Source organism: Pteropus medius, unplaced genomic scaffold (assembly GCF_902729225.1).
Source record: "Pteropus medius unplaced genomic scaffold, Ma_sr-lr_union100, whole genome shotgun sequence".
Lineage (NCBI taxonomy): Eukaryota > Metazoa > Chordata > Mammalia > Chiroptera > Pteropodidae > Pteropus > Pteropus medius.
Genome location: NW_024344378.1, coordinates 29,980,297 through 30,002,900, shown reverse-complemented (window position 1 = coordinate 30,002,900; position 22,604 = coordinate 29,980,297). Strand labels below are relative to the sequence as shown.

General features: G+C 37.6%; 1 protein-coding gene across 8 annotated transcripts in view; it reads right to left on the bottom strand.

Moving 5' to 3' along the window:
- Positions 1 to 22,604, bottom strand: part of SGMS1 (sphingomyelin synthase 1) — a 256,609-nt gene that overhangs the window by 30,580 nt on the left and 203,425 nt on the right. For 7 of the 8 annotated variants that reach the window (XM_039871804.1, XM_039871805.1, XM_039871806.1 and 4 more), the window contains one exon: positions 6,736 to 7,588. In XM_039871804.1, the coding sequence (XP_039727738.1) occupies positions 6,736 to 7,358 (623 nt within the window). In that variant the 5' untranslated portion in view covers positions 7,359 to 7,588. Of the gene's footprint in view, positions 1 to 6,735; positions 7,589 to 7,735; positions 7,741 to 19,056; positions 19,072 to 22,604 lie in introns of those variants that run through there. The other variant, XM_039871810.1, reaches the window with a different exon arrangement.

Genomic DNA, 22,604 nt, shown 5'->3' with positions numbered 1-22,604 from the left:
TGTCCTGGATGGTATATGACACATAACCTTATTATCAAACACTGATCTGGCCTGTTTTTATTCTATCTGTCCTATACACATGGAATTTACACCACTATTTCTGCTAAGAAAATACATTTCCAGAGGATAGGTCTCTATTATACCATGACCTAGACTGGATTTATACTGAATAGCCTTCAATCCCCAAAGTACACCATGTGAGACCTTGGCCAAATCAATAGCTTCTCTGAGTCTCAGTTATCTTCACTGAGAGAGAATTACACTATTTATTTTGAGGGGTGACTGGATCAAATGATACAATGCAAGTAAACAATTGTGTTACTCACATATCAGCTGGTTTGGAATCTGCCACTTGAATAGGATGATAATGATTTCTGACAACATGGATGATAAGAAACAGAATAAAACACACTTTGAGAAAACACATAATAGATGCAGCTACATGTAGAGGAAGAACAATGGAGGGGAAGAGATGCTCCCTGAGCTCTTATCTTGCTTTATTGCTGGAGAAGAGTATGACTGCTTATCGAGCAATTACATAATGGGATAGATACCCCCCAAAGCTTCAATAACATGAGGGAATTTTTGTCCTCATGAGTTTTATGCTTGCATAGAGTTTGGCCAACACACACTTCCAAAACCTGAGATGTTACAATGAGGACAAACAAATTCCTCAGAAGATAACCTCTATACAGCTTCGTTTTGCTTGCTGTTGCATCCTTAGCACACAGTCTTTAATAATTCTTGATAAACAACTCAATGTAAAGATGCCCTGAAGCTCCAATAGAGACTAGCTTTGTGGTCCACAGTATAAGGTCAATTTATAATAAAATGAAATGGCCTTAAGTAAAGGCTTTTCTGGTACCTGGAAAATAAATTCTATTGAATAGAATCTTAGAGAGATCTGTTTCATATCAAATGCTCTATACCAACAGCTTTTTAAGAACTTTACTTAATCACAACCATCAGAGATTTAAAAACAGTTTTAAGAATATTGATAACTGTGGTTATAAACTGCCTTGGGGTTAGAAGAGGAGAGAGATAAGTACTTTGATTCAATCAAGTTAATATGAAAAGAAACACGGATGGAATTACAATGGGGTAAAATGAAGATAAATGTTAGTGGAGAGTCTAGTCTATTGGGTAAAACACAAACCCAAAATAATCAAATTAACATCTGAGAGCAGAAGTTGCCAATCAGCACAGGATTAAGCCCTTGGAAATTAGATTCCATTCACAGAAGAGAGCTAAGTGCTGCAGACAAACTTTCTTATGTTGGCAGATACTCACCTATCGAATAAGGCTCTCAAAGACAGAGCATTTATCAAAGGTCAAAGTACAAAATCTTTTCCTAAGTGGTCCTTGAATATAAGATATCTACTGCTGCCAAACAACTAAAAACTCATCCTAGGACTACTCTCGGCATGTAATCTCAGGAAAGCCGCACTGGAAAATCGTATCCGTTTCTTCCCGCGAGACAAACGAAGCCTCTGGAAACAGTTCTGAATACAGATGTCACAGCAGGTCTTAAACGGGATCTGCCAACATCATTCCCCTTCTCCCGTTCCTTCCCTTTTGGCATCGGGTCAGTTTTCAAAGAACCCACTCAGTGACTGTTCCACCAGTCAGTCCCTCTGTAACTCTACACAGCTGTTCACGCCAGATGTTCTACCCCATATCCCAACTGCCCCAACCACCAAGCTCTTCCGACGCCACCCCACACCCTAACTATCCAATGGCTCCCTCTCTTTTTTCTTCAGATCTTTTCACCACCAGTGAACCAATGTATCCTGCAACAGTAATTCATCCTTACGCAATCTGCCCCCTCAATAACTTGTATCACTTCGTTCAGGCAAATGTCTGACCCAAAAGAAGCCATGGTAGAAAACACGCATTGGGATATACACATAAATCTGAATTTGCTCTAAAATAAAACACATTCAAGCAAAGTTGTGAGAGCTCCCAAATTAGTGAATTCTATCTCCCCATGAAATTCCATACAAAATTCAGGGCTTCACAGAGAGACCTAAAAACCTTGCGTGAGAAAGATACTACAGCAGAAGGGAGCACTGTGTCTATAAAAGATAAGCTGGTCTAAATGCTACAGAAACCATGGCTTCTAGAAAGAGTTCATCCCTTCCCACAACCCAGCACAAAATCTATTCATTGTCAAATGTTAACTGAGTCTAAGTTGCAATCATTTCCCACCTGGACTTCGGCAGTGGCGTCCCGACCAGTCCCCACTTACGCTCTTGCTTCCCTATTCTCTCTATACTGCAGCCAGAGTGAATCTTTCAAAACATAAATCTGTTCATATCATTCTCCCCTAATGAGTGGTCACCATACTTGGAACAAAATCCAAACTATTGAGCCACGGCTGACGATGTTCTACCTGATTCACCATCCGCACCTTGCTGACCTCCTGTGTCACCACTTTCCCCCAGCCTTAGGGACTCTGCACTTGCTCCATTTCCTGTCTGGACTGCTCTGGCCCCGAACACAGGCATGGTATTCACCCTCACTTGATTCAGATGTCTGCTCGACTGTCATCTTGTTAGAGGCCTCCTCCAATCACTCTATTTAAAATACCATCCCCCACCACTATCTCCAACACTTTCTTTCTTTTCAATTAGAGTTGACATTCAATATTATTTTCCCCCAACACTTTCTAACCCTTTATATGCCTTATTTTTCTTCATTTCCCTATCACTACCTGGAATTAGATATTCATTTATTTACTGCCTGCTCTAGCCTAGCCAGAATATAAGTTTCATGAGTGCATTAGGGGCCTCTGCTCACTGTGGCACCCCCAGGGTCTACGACAGTGCCTGGCACATAGAAGCTTGCTCAGTAAATACAAGGTGAATGAATGAATGAATACATTTTAAGTGAGCGCTTTCTCTGTGTCAGACTGTACAGGGCAATGGGATATAAAGATGAATAAGATCCAGTCTTTTCTCTCGAGGAACTCAGAATCTAGCCGTGAAGGAGACACACGAGGAATACAATGGAATGTGATATGAGCTTCAAGCTTCGGAGGGAAACTGTGGACTAGAGTAGCTAGAGATGAGGTAGGAAAGATCGGGGCCAGATTATGAAGAACCCTGGGCTTCATGCTAAGGAGTTCGGTCTCCATCTTAGCACTCACTATACATCACTAAGTAGGAATAGGAAGAGGTAATGAATTTGAAATTAGAATTGAGAAAACTTAGCATTTGTATAAAAGGAACTAAGAAGTTCTAGGTGTCTAGGAAATGCCACTGCCCATATAGGAGGAAGAAGTTAGAAGAAAAAGACAATAAATCTGGTTTTAGACAAGTTGCGTTTCAGATACTATGATCACCATACTGAGTTATAATGATCACCATACAAAGTCACGATGGCTAGAAAATCCTTGACTTGGAGGTTGTACAATCCTGTTCCTTGGCCTTCTTCTTTGTTAGGTGTTTACAATGTCTGAATAGAGCTGAGCCACACGTATCACACAGAGGTGCCACGTGCTAGCCATGATTTAGCCATGCATGAAAAGTTCTGCTAAGTCTGTAAGTTTAACATATTCTTTATCATGCTTTCTTAAAACAAGGGATACCTGTTTTGCAGTGAAGTCTGACACAAATGCAGAGATTTCCCAGGAATTTTTCCTAGTCAGTGGCTTGAAAGTCCAATTCTAAATGGGGAGACAACATTATTTACAATTTTAAAAATCAAAAAGTTCTCAAGGACAGGCATTATTGTTGCTTTCCACTTTGCAATGCCGTGGAAATCCCATGTGGATATATGTATATATATAAACATATATACATACAGATATGAGGGGGAGATATTAAGAATGAAAGGAGGCAAAGAAAAAAAATTTAAGTACAAAAAAACAAAACTTATGTTTAACAGTAAAGGACAATGGCATACAACATAAGGATAGACCCAAATGTTACAATGTTGCAAATTCCGCACCAAGGTTTCCGGGCACCTCAAACGTGTGGCTGAAGGGTCTGTTGCTGGGGAATGTTGCCCGAATCCAGTAATCTCATTTCTCAATGAGTCATCCTCTACATTTTCAGCCTCTGATCCTTCTCTAAAAAGTAGAAGGTACAGAAGCACAAAGGAATAGGCTGATTTTTTTAAGGGTTCCAAGACTCTTAAAAATCAAAGTAAAATTCCCCTTTGGGATTACTGGCCAAACAGGCTTAACTCTGAGGAGTTGTGTACAGTGTGCCTCCTAAGTGGCAAAGCCCCTGGTGGCGAATGGGGAAAAGGGCCAAGACTCAGAGGAGTCAAGCGCAAAAGAGGGAGAGGTGAACTCTCTGCTAAACAGAATATTCCATAACCAGAAGGATCCATTTCCCCAACATGTTGGAGGAATAAAAGTGCTATATTGCGATAGGCAAATAACTAGACACAATGGGTCTCTGACACAACAGAACATTTCAGTCTTCTTTATGAGAGCTAGGGAAAGGTGGTACATCAACATCCACTGCTTGGCATGTCAGTTTGCATCTTTCTTCCTATCTCTTACACGTCTGGTGTGCCATATACACTAAAGAGAGGTCTCAAGGAGGGAGACGGAAAACCAGGGATATGCCCTAGCAGAAGGGCTGGACGGGGATGCTTAGGATTACCATGACAACAGGTGGCTTCCATTTCCCATGTCCCTATCCTGACAACGTGGAAACCAGAGAGAAGACTTTATGTACAAAAAAAGCTCTGCAGCTAATAATATTAAAACATAATTGGTCCATTCCATCACGTTAGAATAAAATAAAACACAATTGTATAGAACAATAGAAATCATCTAAACTGAGAGGTCCCCTTTTTTTTAATCTGTGAGAAAAACCAAGCTCCTGAGATTTAGAGGTTCACCCACACCACCCAGCATGTTAAGGCATGGCTGGGGCTGGAACCCAGGCTGCCTGCATCCCAGCACTGGGTTAATTTTGCCCATGGCATGAATTAATTGATTTACTGCTACTGAACAATTTAAATATACAAATGACTAAAGTGTTGGCAACAAGTAAGCCGTAAAACATAAAATTAGAAAGCTTAGGCAAAACAGATATGAGAAAAAATCCCTGCTAAGAGAAATATAAACAGTAATATATATTAAAGAAATTAACCCTATGGTTAGGACACTTTCTTATAACAAGAATATGACTATTTAAAAAACTCACAGTTTTGTGAAAAATTTGGACTCATGTATTGATTTGGACTTACCCAAAGTCATATCTGGATCAATAAATTATTTGCTTGCATGTAAAAATTTTTATGAAAAACAAATTCTCATAAACGAAACAATAAACATCAGGAAAAACCAGAACAAATAATTCAGGTGACCTTCACCTTTATAAGGAAAAATACTAGCACTTTTTCTAATGTGTTTTTAGGAAAAGAAGTCAAAAGTAGAAATTGAAGTTTGGCAGCCAAAGAATGTAAATAATAATTCTGAGAATCTCATATGTCTAAAGCTTATTCCTATTTAGCCTCTTAAAACTTAAAGCAAGCAAACAAACTTAAAGCAAGCAAACAAAAAAAAGGTTTTCCACCAAATCAATATCTTGGGAGATGCAGCCCAGATCATCTCTATTTCAAATTTAGCTTAAACTCTAGGATTGCCAAATCAGCCCCAAAATAAACACTCGTCACTTAAATAACTTCCTTTACACAAGTTATAGTTCTTTCCTGGCAGTCAGGAACTGCTTTCTATTTCCATTTGCAGATATATAATTTACAAGGTGAAAAAAAAACACAGTCCATACGAACATACTGGGAAAATACTCGTCATTTTTGTGAGATCAAGTTCAGCATAAACTCTGTCTGCCTTTTGATTTCCAGATTTAAGATGATTTCCTTAACACTCGACCATACTGTGGGTCATGAGACACAGTCCATCACAGAGAAATGCAGTTCCTTAACAAACTAGTTTCCAACTCCCATGCATGGAAGCCATAAAGATACTCATATAATCGGAAAATCAGACACCAGCGACAAGGGAAGCTCAGGTGTTTAGTTTGCTGCAGGCAGCCCAAGCAAAGAGCCTGCCTGAGGGGATCTGTGTTGAGTTTACAGTTAGAGACATGAAAGCCACTTTAGACCTACCTGGAACTAAAAGAAGGTACCTATTTAAAATCCTGAGAAACTTGAATGGAAGAGCCACATCTACCTTAGTTGCCACACATTCTATACTGTGGCAAGTCATGTAGGTGCATCTGCATTTCACCTACCTAAACAAAGTCATTCCTGGAGGGTTTCATTTTCCCAACAGCAAGGCACGCTGGAATAGCTGCTCTGAATTCTATGTGTGAAACCTCTTTAAATACATGTTACTAACATTCCAGATGTCTGACTGTGTGGGAAAAGCTACACAGCCATTCATGGTGCTTAGGCTACCTGTCAACAATTTCTCTGATGAGATAATAACACCAAGACTAGTTTATCTGTGGTTCAATGACCTTTATCTCTGAAGGGTCTGAGGGTTTTCTTTCCTATGAAGTAAAAAGAGAAGAACAGCCATCTCTTACAATCCTATTCACCATTTTGCACAAATCTTGTACAAAACAGGAAATAAAAACACTATTTTCTTAAAACTGCCAGAGCTTTAGCTGGGTATGAAAAAAGGGGAGGAGGAGGGATAATATGCTTTGATTCCATTGCCTGATAAATTTCATTTCCAAATAATGAGGATTAGACATCTGCAGTGGAAACCCCTCAGTCATTCAATCTGAGAGCTTTTGCTTTACTTACTTGTATTTTAAGAGCAGCCACTGAATTAACCAGAGTCCTACGAGGATCATGCCGTTAATTTCACAAATAGAAAAGGCCCACTGCACCCGGTTAAAATGGTCAAAAAACGTGTCCGGTAGTGGAGGCTGCACCTCCTTAGGAGGTACTCGTTCATGGACGACCGAGATCATCACTGTGGTGAGAACAAAACAGGAAAGTGCATAAAGAAAGGCCAGAAGAGTCTTGCCCCACTCCATGGGGTACTGGGAGCGCTCTGGTTCTGGCATGGGGATCTTTATCATCTCCTTCCTATACCCATTTGGCATCCCGTTGGGTTTGACTTTGATGCTGAAGCTGCCATCAGGGGTGGTGACGTCTGTGCCAATGCTGAGGTGCCCGTTAGCATGGCCATTCTTGTGTGCTTCCATGTGGTGCTCCATTTTCAGGGTCTCTATCATATCCAAGAGCCGCTGCCCGTTGTCGGAGGAGACTCGGCACAAAGGGGCTTTTGTGAAATCCTCTTGGGTTAGGTTGATCAAGTCCTGGCCTGTTAAATGTTTCAGAGGCTCACAGTATTCTGGCATAGCATTCTCCAGTAGCCAGTCTGCCACCTGCTTGGGTGACCAATAAACCACTTCCTTCATTGTACTGGCAGACAATGTGCAGTCCCCAGCTTGCTCTCGACAGGTCAGCAGTCACCGTTCCTACAAAGCAGGATGCTGTTCCTCTGCCGCGTGTTCATCCTGTCAGGCCTCATGACAGAGACTTGAGTGGCAAGATGTTCAGGACAGTTTTTAAACACCTCATGTAGCTGTCCAGAGTTCTTGAGTACCCAAGCATCTATTCACCTCATTTTTGAACAAGATTCTTCCTTCTGTGGAGGTAAGAGAAAAAGTCCAGACACTGAGTCTTCCAAATCAATGCTCTCAAAATGTAAAACCTTAACATTAATAAGGAAGAGGGAAAACCAGTTATTGACAAAGTCTATAGCTTTCAAACATGTACCAGTTTAAGGGACCACTGATTCTCTGGTTAGTCTTTCCTAAAAGAGCATTAAATGGATCTGACAATGAATAGTCAAAGGGGAAATGTTTTATGGCCTCCCCCTTGGTGTATTTTCTAAGAAATAATTCAACAGTGTTTTGGACCCTGCTCAGTATGGATCAGTGATTTTCTCTGTGCTTACTGAGGTAATCTGAAAAGAGTATGGCAAGTCTGCTTAATCTACCATTATATCTGGTTAGGTAATGTTTTTAAAATGTACATGACACACAGCCACTTAACAGATACCATTGAAATGCTGAGCTTCAAGATCATCTGGTCCAGCAATTTATATTCTTTCTCATACACACACACACACACACACGCCAAAGACGCACGCACGCACGCACACACACGCACACACACACAAATCAGTAAAAACCTTTTCCCAAATGTGCCTGGACCTCAAATCTATAAAAGAGTTATAAGTGCAGCTGCTTGGAGTGAAACACGGATGGAAGAAAGGACCAAGGTTCTTCCTGCTCTGTTGACCTTTCTACTCCCAGGCCCTAGGGAGTTTCATGGAATCCCATGGTTTAAAAATCAACGATCTAATCCAACTCCCTCATTTATAAATAAGGAAACTAAGTTCCAGAAAGACCAAGGAACTTGTCCATGGTCAAGGGGCAGCCTGCATCGAAGAGCTCTAAGTTCAGTTTCTGAGTCCAGTGTATTATTTATTAAAATACTTAGGTATGTGTCAAAAACCAATGCACATCTGTAGGGAAGATTCAAAAGCAAGATTCAAAATTGTATAGATTTATGTAAGCATAAATATCTATAATGTATCTATACATATTTAAACACAACTATGACTAATGAACATAATATTTCATATAACAATTAGGAAGAAATACATGACATATTAACTGAAATTGTACTTGATGACTGGCCTGGGAGTATTTCTACTTTTTTCTCACCTATTTTTCTTTAATAAGCATGTATTATTTTTGTAACAATAATTTAAAATTTAAAAAAACAGGAAAAGTTAAAAATGAAGGAAAGTTAAAAAAACAGGAAAAGTTAAAAATGACCCAGCTCTATAACAAAGCCTTGCTGTTAATGGAACATGGCCGTTGGCTGAAGACAGACCATAGTTTGACATTCAGCATCTCCTATGCATAACCCATTAGATGAGCTTCAGTTTATTCATCTGTAAACTGTTAACATCAGTAATTTAAAAAACAAGTGTGAAAATTGATGATGCATGACCTAGCATTAAAAGGGGTGTTGACACCCATATTCTTTTTTTCTTTCTTAAATTTTCTATCATATCCAATAGCTACTGTCCACTACATCTCACTGTGCCAACATCCTGCCCAATAGAGGGCTAACTTTTTTTCTCAAATGATAGATATTATGGTAACAGCAAAAACAGTTGTACTGTTGTGTAGGTTTAAGAGCTAGAAATTACTGATGGCAGTATTTCCCTAAGTATGTTTTATGGAATCATAATCTGATAAAACGTTCCACGCTTAAAGAAAAACATCAAAATAAGCCTGGGAACTGCATACCATAATCTCTCCTAGAAACATCGGTACACATTAACATGTTAAAAGCTACCAGGAAATCCTCCAGTAAAGAAAATGTTTACCAGGATTTCTCAAATTGACTCCATAAAGGCTGTTCCCTTCCCTGTCCCCTTTTCTCCTCAGTAACTCCTATTAACTCCCTATGTAGTACACGTGAAGCACTGGCACAAACAAGACTTGAACTCAGGTCTCCTGATTTCAAAGTCCAAAGTCATCTCTGCTGAACCCCCAAATCTGACTCTGGAATGACAATGGACAATTATGTCCACTCTGTACTTAATGGTCCAAATGACAACCAAACAAATAACAGCAAAACTTAAATAAAAGACATTCTGGACCTTGCAAAAAGAGTTAGACATTCTCTCTTCTGAGCATCTGCAGTGCTGTATGCCTTCCCTAAGACGCTCCCTCGTGAATAAGTCTCTGTCTAGGCTCCCCCAGGAGCCTATGAGTGACTGTGGAAGGCTACAGTCTTAAGCATCCATATCTCTCCCATTCCCAGGGCTTAGAATGTGCTCAATCAATATCTGCTCAATATCTTGGGAAATATCCCTTACATCCGGCAGTGTGTAGATGGTTTAATGGAAAATAAGCCTATTGAAAATGCCATTGATATTGAAAGCTGCTTTAAACCAATTTGTGTGGTCATTCTCCAGAGAGAAATATGAAAGCAAAGGGAATCTCTGATCACTTTAAAATCACTGCAGAGAGACTGCAATTGTCACTAGTACTGCCCAGAGTGACAAGAAGACACACACACCAAATGAGAGTCCTGGCAGAAGGTCCTGTGGGAAAGGGGATCTCCCGCCATCAGACCCCAGACTTCTTCCAAATACCTCTCAGCAGATTTAGGATGACAGTCAAGGGAGCCCTCAACATCTTGAAGTGGCTACGAGAACTCTAAAGAAAAATTCTCGGTAGATTATTCAGGCCCAAAGAAATGAACATGGGCTTTTCATGTAGGTTCTTCATTGATTGCCTTGTCCAATGCAGGAAGTCTGCCAGGACTTAGAACCACAAAGACCAGACCAAAGCCAAGGTATTATTTCACTTCTCTCTGATAGGGAAATAGTCAGACAATCTCCTCTTCAGTGATAATTTTTAAAATAGAAAAAAAAAAAAATCAAATGGTAGGAGGCAATATAAGGCCATCAGACAGACAGACACAGACACACAACCTTAGTGTCCCTCCCACCCTTCCTCTAGCTCTTTCATTCTGGCATTGCAAGTATCCATCCAAAGAAAGGAACTAATCTTACAAAGGGAAGTCCATCAGACAGACAGAGGAACTCTTAACAGACAGCATGAGAAGTACATGGCTACCATTAATAACTAGGACAACAAAATGGTTCACTCTTTAAGAGTCCTTGTGCTTCCCCCAATCTTGGAATTCTCCAGTTACCCCTCTTCAACAAGTCTAGTCTTTAAGGCCTTTCTCTGCAAAGCCTTTCCTGACCATTTCACTCTACAACCCCTTTCCCCTCCCTGATTTCCTGCATCACTAATATCTGTGACACATAATGTAATTTATCTTATGTGCACGGTGTGGTAGAAAAAGCATCAGCTGTGTGAGTTAGGGAGCCTAGAGCTGAGACCCAATTTAGCTACTTCCCTTCTTGACAAGGTCCTTTAACCTCTCCAAGTCTCAGTTTCTTCTGGAAAACAGGATTAACAACTACCTTACCTATCTTCACAGGGACTGCTACTGCTGTGACGATCCACTTGTGTAAAAGGAATAAAAGATATTAATTACTCCAAGGAATATGTCTTGTTCTTTTCATAAAGTTCTGCTTCCTTTCTAATGCCTAAATGGGCCCACAGTGACACGTCACAAATATTTACTGAAGCTGCCACTTCCAAATGGCATTTTTAAAAGCCTAATTATTCAGATGCGCATGAGTAAAAACCATCTTCCAAATTTCATAAGAAAACAACTCTTTATTTTCAAGCAAGCTTTGAAGCTTAAAAATAAAGTCAGACATGCTGTTTTCCTGCAGCTGATGCTGAAATGGTACAAAAGGGGAAAGCTGATTTTTATGCAAGTTAACTGTTGGAGAGCTACTCAGTACTTCAAAGGCCACTGCTAAAAGGTAAGGATTTAAAGCCCAGTTGTAGAAGGAGAGGTGACAAAGTGACTCTCCACAGGACTCACACACTCAATTCAGAATATACTACAGGCATTTCTGAAAAGAGAAAGTGTTTTCACATCTAGACCTAGAAGACTATACATTAGGGTGGGCTCAAAACAGCTACTAATATCATCACGCAGAAAAGCCACCCTATACCCATTCGTGAGAGAATGTTAAGAAATAATACATAGCTCAAATCATTAGATGTACTTCTCAGAACTGGGAATAAGTAATAGAAGAGTAAAAACTGTATATAAACTCTTTATAATAAAATACCACAACATTTGAGAGACAGAAGAGGTGCTGGAACTCTCATTCATCTGTAATTTTTGGTTATAAATAAAGTCCGGTGAGATTGTGATTTCTCTAAAATCTCATACCTAGCAAAGAGTTGGTCCTAGGGCTAGACAGAGACCCCCAAATGCTTTTCAGGGCTCTTCCACTGCAAATATTCAATGGCCTCACAGATTTGAGCACATATACACGATAGTCTAAAAAAGTCTTTTTAAAAAAATATGTATATGGAGTTCCTATAATAAAGGGCAGGAACAACAACGTATTCATTATAGATTCTAAACTCGGCAGGGTTTTCAATTGGGTTTCAACTAAGTAAAAAATAAATCTGCTAAATGCGATTTGGCTTCAATTCTTAAAATAGACAGTTTAGTCTTTATTATTATAAAATCCATCAGATAATATGCCATGACACACTAAACTATTTATACTTAATTATCAAAGCCAGACCTCTAACAACAGAAAAATAAGTTAAAGCAATTATCCTGGTAATGAAAAAAATTAACCAAGCAAAAATCACTAAATAAATCGTTTATGAATTTATCCTTACTAAATATGAATCTATGATATTTTCTTTACTAAATATGAATCTATATTATTATCTTTTTATCTAGCATCACCTAGAAATAAGACATTGTTGTGTAAAAAAGAAACCCACCATATGCCCCGAAAAGCCATAGCAATCTTGAGAAAGAACAAAGTTGGAGGTATCACACTACCTGATATCAAACTATACTACAAGGCTACAGTAATCAAAACAGCATGGTACTGGCATAAAAACAGATACCTTGATCAATGGAACACAACAGAGAGAAATAAATCCATGCCTATATGCTCACTTAATATACATCAAAAGAGGAAAAATATACAATGGGGTAATGACGGTCTCTTCAATAAATGGTGTTGGGAAAACTGGACAGACATATGCAAAAAAAAAAAAAAAGAAACTGGACCACCTTCTTACACCATATACAAGAATAGACTCGAAATGGATTAAAGACTTAATTGTAAGACCTGAAACCATAAAACTTCTAGAAGAAAACATAGGCAGTAATCTCTCTGATATTGCCGCAGGTAATTTCTTTTCAGATATATCTCCTAGGGCAACAGAAACAAAAAACAAACCAATGGAACTACATCAAACTAAAAAGTTTTGTACAACAAAACCATCATCAAAACAAAAAAAATCGACTGAATGGGAGAAGATATTCACTTATGATACATCTGATAAGAGGTTAATATTCAAAATATATAAAGAACTCATACAACTCAACAACAAAAACAAACAATCCTATTAAAAAGTAGATAGAAGACTTGAACAGAAATTTCTCCAAAGAAGAAATACAGATGGCCAATAGACATATGAAAAGATGTTCAAGGTCACTAATCATCAGAGAAATGCAAATTAAAACCACAATGAGATATCGCCTCACACCTGTCAGAATGGCTATCATCAATAAATCAAAGAACAAGTGCTGGTGAGGATGTGGAGAAAAGGGAACCCTCATACACTGTTGGTGGGATTGAAAATTGGTACAGCCATTGTGGAAAACAGTCTGCAAGTTTCTCAAAAAATTAAAAATGGATATACCTTTTGACCCAGCAATTGCGCTTCTGGGTATTTATACAAAGAAAACCAAAACAACAATTCATAAAGATCCATGCACTCCAATATTCATGGCAGCACAATTTACAATAGCCAAGATATGGAAGCAACCTAAATGCCCATCAACAGACAACTGGATAAAGAAGTTATGGTTCGTATATATAATGTAATATTACTCAGCCATTTAAAAAAATGAAATCCTACCATTCGCAACAACATAGATAAACCTAGAGGTTATTATGCTGAGTGAAATAAGTCAGAGAAAGATAAATACCGTATGATTTCGCTTACATGCGGAATTTAAGGAACAAAAAGAACAAACTAATCAAAAACAGACTCACAACTATAGAAGACAATCTGGTGAAAGCCAGGGGGAGTGGGTGGGGTTGGGGAGCTGGGAAAAGGGATGAAGGGTTAAAGAAGTACAAATTAGTAGTTGATAGATGGTCACAGGGATGGGGAGCACGGCATAGGGAATGCAGTCAGAAGTAAGGCAATGGCTAGGTGTAGAGCTGCAGGAGAGAAAAAGCAATTAGGGGGATCGTTTTACAAACTATATAAATGTCTAACCAATGTACTGTATACTTGAAACTAATAATAAAATTAAAAAAAAAACTATCAGCTGAATTACATACTGAATACCAATTTTCAAGAATTAAAATACCACGAAATGCACAACACAACTATCCATGGAGCAACTGCTCAGAAAATCTGAGTTCCAAGCCTTGCTGTCATTAACTTGTGCTCCGACCCCAGTGCCTCAGTTTCCTATAATGGAATAATTTATTCCATCTGCTTGTTCCATTAGTTAAGGGAATTTACATGGATCTCACGGTGCTTTGAAAAACACAAAGCAATACATGAAAATATAAAAATTATCACACTGAACATAATTTATTCTTCTTTGAGGATTTAATGGACTTTTAAAATGAATGCCGTGAAATTAAGAACTGAATTTTTATTATTTGTTTAAGCACTATGGACCCAAGACTGAAGAAATATAGCTAGCATGTCAATGAAGAAACCACAGGAAAGTTCCAGATGTTTCTAAATGCTGATAATGGCAAATGAAAGAAGGAAATAGTGCATTCATAATTAGTTTTATAAGCATACAGTGAACTAAACTTTCTGCTTCGTGCACGAAATCTCTAAAAATAACAGCAAAAGTAACACTGGTATATCCATAATTTTACTCTACTAGCTTACATAATAAACAATAATGCAAGGTCAAAATTTGGTGAGCATGTAATATTTTACTCAGATTTTATAATAGGAAACTACCTGTGGGTACCTTGTTAAGAGCAATGCAAATCAAGAAGTGATATTTTATTATGAAACAGATGAATTGCCTTTTTATAAATGCTTCAATCCAGATAAAGTTCTTTACATCCACCAGAACTTTCCATAAAAGTCAGTAATAACCTAATGGACCTTTTAGGGCAATGCAGTCCACTGAACCACTCATGTGGTAAATGTTTAATTCTTCTCTAACTCAATTTAGATGGCTCCTGAATTGCTTTTTTCCAAACCAATTCAAATGGATGTAGATTTTTTTTGTTGTTATTTAACATTTAAAGTGTTAAATGAGCAGAATTCATAAAACGGTTTCTATTTGAAGAAAAAAAATGCCTAGAATAACAACCACATAGTCTCAACTGAAGGACCTACATATTTATTTCAATGTACGGTTGGAGAAATTTTAGATTACTTTTGATGCCTTAACCTTTAAATCATCCTTTATTTTAAATTGCTATTACATGCAGCACTCACAATTTTACAGACTAGCTGGTTAGCAAATAAAATCAGCCCTTATGAAACAGCTCCTTGAACTAAGTGGATGCTGACCTATTTTGCTTAGGTGCAAGAAAGAAGGGCGGGCTGAAGTGTACATATTTGCCTTTCGGTCCACCTTGGCTGTCAGACTTTAGGCTGTTAGGAGAGCCTCATGTGATGACATCTTTTGGTCTTCTCTAGGTCTTGTTTATTTAACAATATTTGATACTTAGATTTTGCAATATCTGAAATGTATTCTTTCTCAGCAGTTGCCTTATAACTTTCCCAATTGATAGCCTCCCTTTTTATGCCTTCCTCCTAAAATGATGCCTTTCCAATGTTCCAGGAAAAAAACAGATTTGGAGCTGACAAAATTAGTAGATATGACATACTGACAAGAAACCAGCCATATCAATTGTATACTATAAATCATGATTCTAGTTGTTCTCTGACAGTATGAAACACAAAACCTTCATCTTTTCCATGGAGAGTCTTACCACCACCAAGACTAGCAAATTCCATTCACCATGCCCTGAGCCTCCATTTGAGTCATTCTGTGACAGAATATAAATATTTAGTAACCAGAAAATTCAAAGCATCATTTTTTTATGGCAAAAAAATTAGAAACAACCTAAAAGTTCTATGGTGAAAATTCATTAAACACATTATAATGTAACAGGACATTAAGCCTCCACTAGAGATTAGACAGAGATTGGAAAAGAGAATACCATTTTTGTAAGCACATAGGTATTACAAATATCATAGGAAAGAAGTATAGAAGGTGTATGTCAACTTCTAACTGTTACCTTTGAGTAATAAAAGGTATAAAATACTTTCCTGCTTTGTTTTCCAGTACTGTCTAAATTCTTTGAAAACACACACACATACACACACATATGCATTACTTGTACTTAGGTTTTTTAAAAAAGAGGTGTTTTTCTTGAGCATATTCTGTGTTTTTAAACACAGGCTGCACTGTACAATTAAAATAGATGTTTCCTACTTTAGCTTTCTTTAAAAATATGAAGTGGACTTGCAGATTTCTCTAAATAATTGGAACCTTTGCCCTTTGTGTATAATTAGGTTACCAAATCCTTTATATTCCTAAAACATAGTAGTCTCGGGAGATAAGCCAAACTAACAACAAAGATAAAGGTGAAATCTGAACCTAAGTGCATAAAGAAATACTTGTCCTGGATGTCTCTCATCATCCCAGAGAGAGAACATCAAACCATCAGGATTACTACTATTCTATCATCTATATTTTCTTCAATATCCACCTATCCAGTCTCCTATCAAATGTAAAAGATCATTTGAAAACTCTGCCTTGTTGTCATTAACAATAAGGAAAACTTTGCATCGCTCTAAAGACGACTAATCACTAGAGTTTTCCCCTGGGGGTTCATTCTTAGATCCTAATTACCAAAACTCTGAGGATGATCTATTCCCACTCAACTGATTAACTGCCTCCCTAAGTCTGAAACCAGCAGGGTCATTTTAATATTCATCTAGTTAATCCATAGTCCTTAGACACAAACACTCTAGCAGCACTCAAGAATGTTAGGACATAATCAATGTTTCCAAAATCCACTGGCTTTAACATCCAGTTGATGTGCACAGTGATGATGTCATTTGTCTCAAGAAGCCTGGGAAAGGCTAACACAGGCTTTCTATTTCCACTCCACTCCTTGCCTTTCTTCTCAGTCTGCTTTTTAAAAATGAAAGCTAAAAATCCTTCCACTTTATGCTTGTTCGGCTAGAATAAAAAGATTGTGCGTGCCTCTATCATAGCAGGGCTATGACAAAAGTCAAATGGCTTAGAAAAAGGATGAGGCCATGCTTTACTATCCTCTCTCTGTTTTTAAGAAACTCTGATGTAGTATTTTAAAGCACACTGGCAGCCTGGCTTACATAAACTGACTCAGTTTACTCATCTGTTAAAGTAAAAGTAATCTTGCATTCACACACTGTTCATCGCACACCTTGCAAGTTTTTCTTTCTGTCTAGAATATCCTTCCCACATTACATTTTTGTTTTTTAGAATTGCCACCTTCAGAAAGCCCAGTATCTTTTGTGTCGGAATCTCAAGAGCCTAACACAGAGTACACACAGATGTTTGTTGAACACATGAATAAATGAGAATGTAAAGAATGCAAAAGAGATGGCTTCTGAGTCCATAATATGGCCCCAGTTATGTATATCTCCTTAGTACATCATGCATATAAAAATCTACATAAAAGTAACTGCTAAAATTTTAATACCACATTCCACTTCAAAATAAAGTGAGGGAAAAAAAAATAATAAAGTGAGGGAATTTCCCATGTATCAAAAGAGAAATCTCAAAGCCAGAGTAGAAAAGGTACAACTAACACATACAGCCCAAAGGGACATGTGCCTTGGATACCAGCGGCCAGGGACTAGGGTTTTAAGATCCCAGCCTGGGCAGGGGCCATGGTCTGAGGTCAAATCCAGGCAGAGAACTGAAATGAAGAACTTTGAATAAAGCAAGGATCCCTATGAGACTAGACAAATTGGACCCATGATATTAGCACATGATGATGCAGACTCCATATTTACATTACCTGCATGGTATGGGGTTTCCAAGCCAAATAATTAATACAAATACAAGAGAGTAAATGCAAAATGGTCCCTTAGAAATCTTCCAACAAAAAAGAGTTCGCAGGACTCCCATTGAAAAAGTAATCTCTGCTGAGGATGAAAAAACAATTAAAAATTATAAATCACACAAGGAAATAATCCACCATGAGGTAGCTTTGGCAGGTGTGACAAATAAGATGTTTACCAAACCAAGAGGCTGCAGAATGAGTATATTAAAAGAGGTAAAAGAAAAAACTGAAACCATAATGAAAGAAAAATACATGAGTTAAAAGAAAAGAAAAGAAAAAGGACAGGTATGTTTAAATAAGGTACAGGAAAATCCCAGGTTCTTTCTTTGGCCTGTAACCACTGGTACCTCAGGAGGAAAAGGCAAGAAAGCAAAAGGTTAAAGAGAGGTCAAAAAGGAAGAAAAATCAGCAAAATTATAAAGGATATAATTTTAAAGGTAATTGACAGGTTTTCTTCAAATCTCAGGAACTCAAGCAATCCAGTATCCATATATTTGTTTGGGGGGAGGTAGAGAGATGAGGGAGGAAAGAATAGAAAACTGAATCCAGTCAATCAAATGATGAATCAGATTTCAAAAAAGATGTCTAACTAAACATATGCAATAGTTTCCATTGTCTCTTAAAACTCCCCTAAAAAGTCAGTACAGGGATTTAAAAAAAAAAAAGACAAAAGCAAAATAAAGAGACAGCAGCAACTCAATTTAAGAAGTTAGGAAGCTGACAGAATAGAGTTTACTGATTTAGCAGACCCAAGAAAACCACTCTGAGCCAGGATAGAGGAAAGATGAGAAGTGATCTGATTTGCATAAAAGAAGTCTTAAAAAGATGAGGAACTGGTGGCACAGGTACTTTACAAAATGGGGGTGAATGAAGGTGGAGCTAAAAATAAAAGGACTGGTTGAAAGAAGTTACCTCCGGATTCTCGCTTTGCATAGCTGAACAAATGCCTCTCCCCCATACCAGAGAAGTCTGGAAGTTTATTCTCTGAAAAAGGGAAATGAAGAGTCTCTGGACTAGGGGACACCACACAGTTGGAAGGAGAGGCACTGTACTAAAAACAAAGGATTAAATAAAAGCTGCAAATAGATGTTAAGTTGGATGTGCCCTCGCCCTTTACCTTAGATCTCCAGAATCCTGGGAGCCAGGATGGAATCTTCCAGGTAGACAACTGGATACATTTTTTTCCTGGAAACCCCAGACATTTTAAGAGAAGAGACCTAAGAACACTTATCATCTAGTACTGAAATCATATAAACAAGCTTCACTCATGCAAAGCATTTTCAAATAGCGATTTTAGTGCTCCCTTTAACATGTGAAATGGACAGTTAAAAACCACAGACATTTGAAAAAATTCTAATAACAGCCAGAGAGTAAAATGAAAAATAACAAAAAAAGAACTTGGAAGAAACAGAGTAAATAGGGACATGATCATCTTACAAAAACAAAAAACAAAAAAACAAAAAACTATTATTAACATTCTCAGAGATATCAAACAAGAACAAAAACATTCAGAGAATGTTTAAAAAAAGCTCTTGGAAATCCATACTAAATATGAAAACTTCAATAGAAACAATAGAAAATAAAGTTGAAAAAAATCAGAAAGTAGAACAAGAGAGAAAAATGGAAAATGGAGAGAAAAGGTAAGAACATTAAAAAAGTAATCTAGTCAGTTCACTGTGAACAGGAGCTCAAGAAAGGTCAGAGAAAAAAAACAGAGGGAAGCTATAATCTAAAAAATCATTCAAGAAAATTCCTTGAATTGCCTGATTGAAAGGGTTTAATCAAGTGTCCAAGAACAATAGCTGAAAATACAAAATATGTTTCTGTTATTGTTTTCCTGTATTAATTATTTTAAAGGAGAAGAGAAAAGGAAATCTTGAAGAACACTCCAGCCTCCATCCTGCCGTCCTAGATATGTTTTTCTCCGTCCTACGTCGACCACAGCATATAACCTCCATCTTTGAACTTCCTTACTGGTATTTCTGTCCCCGACCAGAGGAGCCACTGGCGACTTAAAGCAAAGGACAGTGTTCTTGGTATTGAAGGGTAGTAAAACATGCCGCTTTGGCATAAGAATTATTTTGAACTGAAGGTACTGAGAAGAGGCAGAAGGTATAAGAAAAGCTCTCTGCTCTCTACCTATTTGCCTAAAAGCAGGACAGATATTTGGACAAGTATTCTCCTTCCCCTCTCTACCAGGAAAGACAGCGGTTAATCATTGGAGACACTTTAGATTTTTATCAGCCCAGAAATGGCATCAGAGGAATCTAACAAATCTTGCTTAAAACTAGCCTTCTTCTACCATTCGTTTCCCCATATATTTGTCTTCCCACATTTGCTGCCCCTAGCAGCTTAAAGTCTTTTTCCTTTGTCTTGACTCTTCCAAAAAACTTGTTTGTTAAGATTCTAAATAAGCCGAAGTTCTTACCACCCCTTTGAGTTACTCATTGCCAAATGTATTAATAAACTTGTTTGGTTTTATCTGTTACTCTGTCTTTTGTCAGTCTAATATATGGAGCCTCAGCCAGAAAACCTAAGACAGGTAGAGGAAAAATTTTTTTTCCCTCCTACAGTATCCAAAAGTAGAATTTTAATTGTATTTTCAATCACACTATTGTACTAGGCAATGTCTCTTTAATACTATATAAACAATGAGAATAGTGCCATAAAATTTACATACATTGTATATAAATTAACCATTCCCCTCAGATTTTCTAAGGCAGTTCAGATTTCGAATATATTTTCCCTTGCCTCATATGCCATCAAAATGCCCAGAAGATTTAATATTTCAGTTTCTAAACTACTTTTCTCCCAGAATGCTTCTGTTACTCAGAAGCAGTTAGAAATTATTACTTAGATGTATGTCGATGATTTTATACAGAAGTGCAACTACTTTTAATACTCTACGAATTCTGGAAGACTGATTGGGGCTCCAAACACCACACATAACAATAAAACACAACTAATTTAAAATAAACCTTCAGTGTTTAAATTGGGGACTGCCTAGTATTGGCAGCAGGCTGAAAGAAACAAATTTCTCAATTAACATAAAAAAATCGTATCTATAGCAGAGTAAGTTTTTATAGTCCATTGAGGACTTAAAAGTACCCACTTAGCTGGGTAATCAAACCTTTTCCATTTCAGTGAGAGAAAATCTACCAAATTTCTTTTAAATCTATACTTAGAAAAATAAATTTAACTCGCTGAGGTAAAAGAAAGCTAATTTAAGGAACATGACCCTGGGGACTAACACCACGTTTCAAAATTAGCAACAACTCGCAGGTCCAGATAAGAGAAATCAAGCTCAAGTCTACTGCCCAAAATAAAATTCTAATAATTGCTTTGATAGTTAGATGAGTTCGAACTATTTTCAGACCAGAAAACATCTAAAAGGGTACATTCTAAACTGATGGCACTTAACCGTGAATCCTTTGGGCAGTCTTTGCGATGAAGGCACTGTCTACGTTCTCACCATGTTTACTCTTCCCCCAGAAATGGCTCCCCCAGTCTCCTTCCCCGGCATCCCTTCTCCTAGTCTCCTGGAAGTAAACAGAACCAAGGGAAGCAAGTGTAGGACTCCTCTATCTTTATTGCCATACTCAAAAAGATGCATTTGACATTTTTTTTTCTGACAGCAATTATGCTGATTCTTAAAAATGTACATTCATCAACTTCCTTCTGGTCACCATTGAGCATGACTTCTTGGTTTTAACTATCTGATAATTTCCCAAACTCCCTGGGCCCATCTTCATTGAGCTCCTCTATCAATTGACAGATGGTTAATAGCACCAAAGGTCAGCTGCCTAGAAGGGATGATCCTTATCAATCAAGTAGGCCAGCACTGGAGCACCGGCTCGGGTTGTAAAGGGACTACAGATGTAGCTTTGAACTAAGGCAGAATACCTCTAGGGGGCAGCAGAAAGTCTATGTAATGACATACTCATCTCAGTACCTTTTCCAAGCAATAAAGAATTTTGTAGATACCTTCCAACAGAGATCCTGAACCTAAGCAACACAACTAGGCCACAGCACTAGAACCCCTGTTTTCTAAACCATCAACTGATGCTCCTTCTTTCTATACCCCTATTATTCTAATGCGCAACTGTGACTTGCAAGCAACACTTGCCACATGGCCATTTCCGGAGTTTTTCAGGCATAATACATATCTGAGCTACCATACGATCTCAGCTAAACGAGACAATGACTAGGATGTAGGACCTCAAAGAAGTACCAAAGTCTACAATTAAAGAGCCATTTACCAGAGATACTAACCCTAAGACAATCACTGTAAATATTTATCCTTGCTTTATATAAAAATTTAATAAACTTTATTTTCTGACTTCCACAATTATAACTAACACAACGAAATTAGGCCCTTGCAACTAATCAATAATGACAATTGAACTGTAAAGATAGTATGTAAAATTATGTAAGTTGTAAAATTAGTTAACAAAAGCCATGATAAAACAATAAGAAAAATAAGTAAAAGATTTTAACATGCATAGCTAAGGCTATTCTGCATTAGATAAAATGTTATTTACTCTTAAAAAGCCTTGAACATATATCACTGTATTATACTGGAGTAAGTTCAAAATGAATCATATATAAAGCATTCTCTCAAGTTCACATGCATTTATGAAGTCTATATTATTAAAAACATGGGACACAAAACACATAAACCACAGCTTTAAAAAAAACCCATAAAACACTTATAGACAAAATACTCTATAAATGAAATGAAAAGACAAATGATAACAAAAAATAACAAAAAATAAAAAAAATTAAAACAATAGTAAGATGCTATTCTTCAGCTACTGAATCAGGAAAGATGACGAAGAACCATAATTAAAAAGAATGACTATCACCAAGGGTCCAAGTTCTGCCAGTT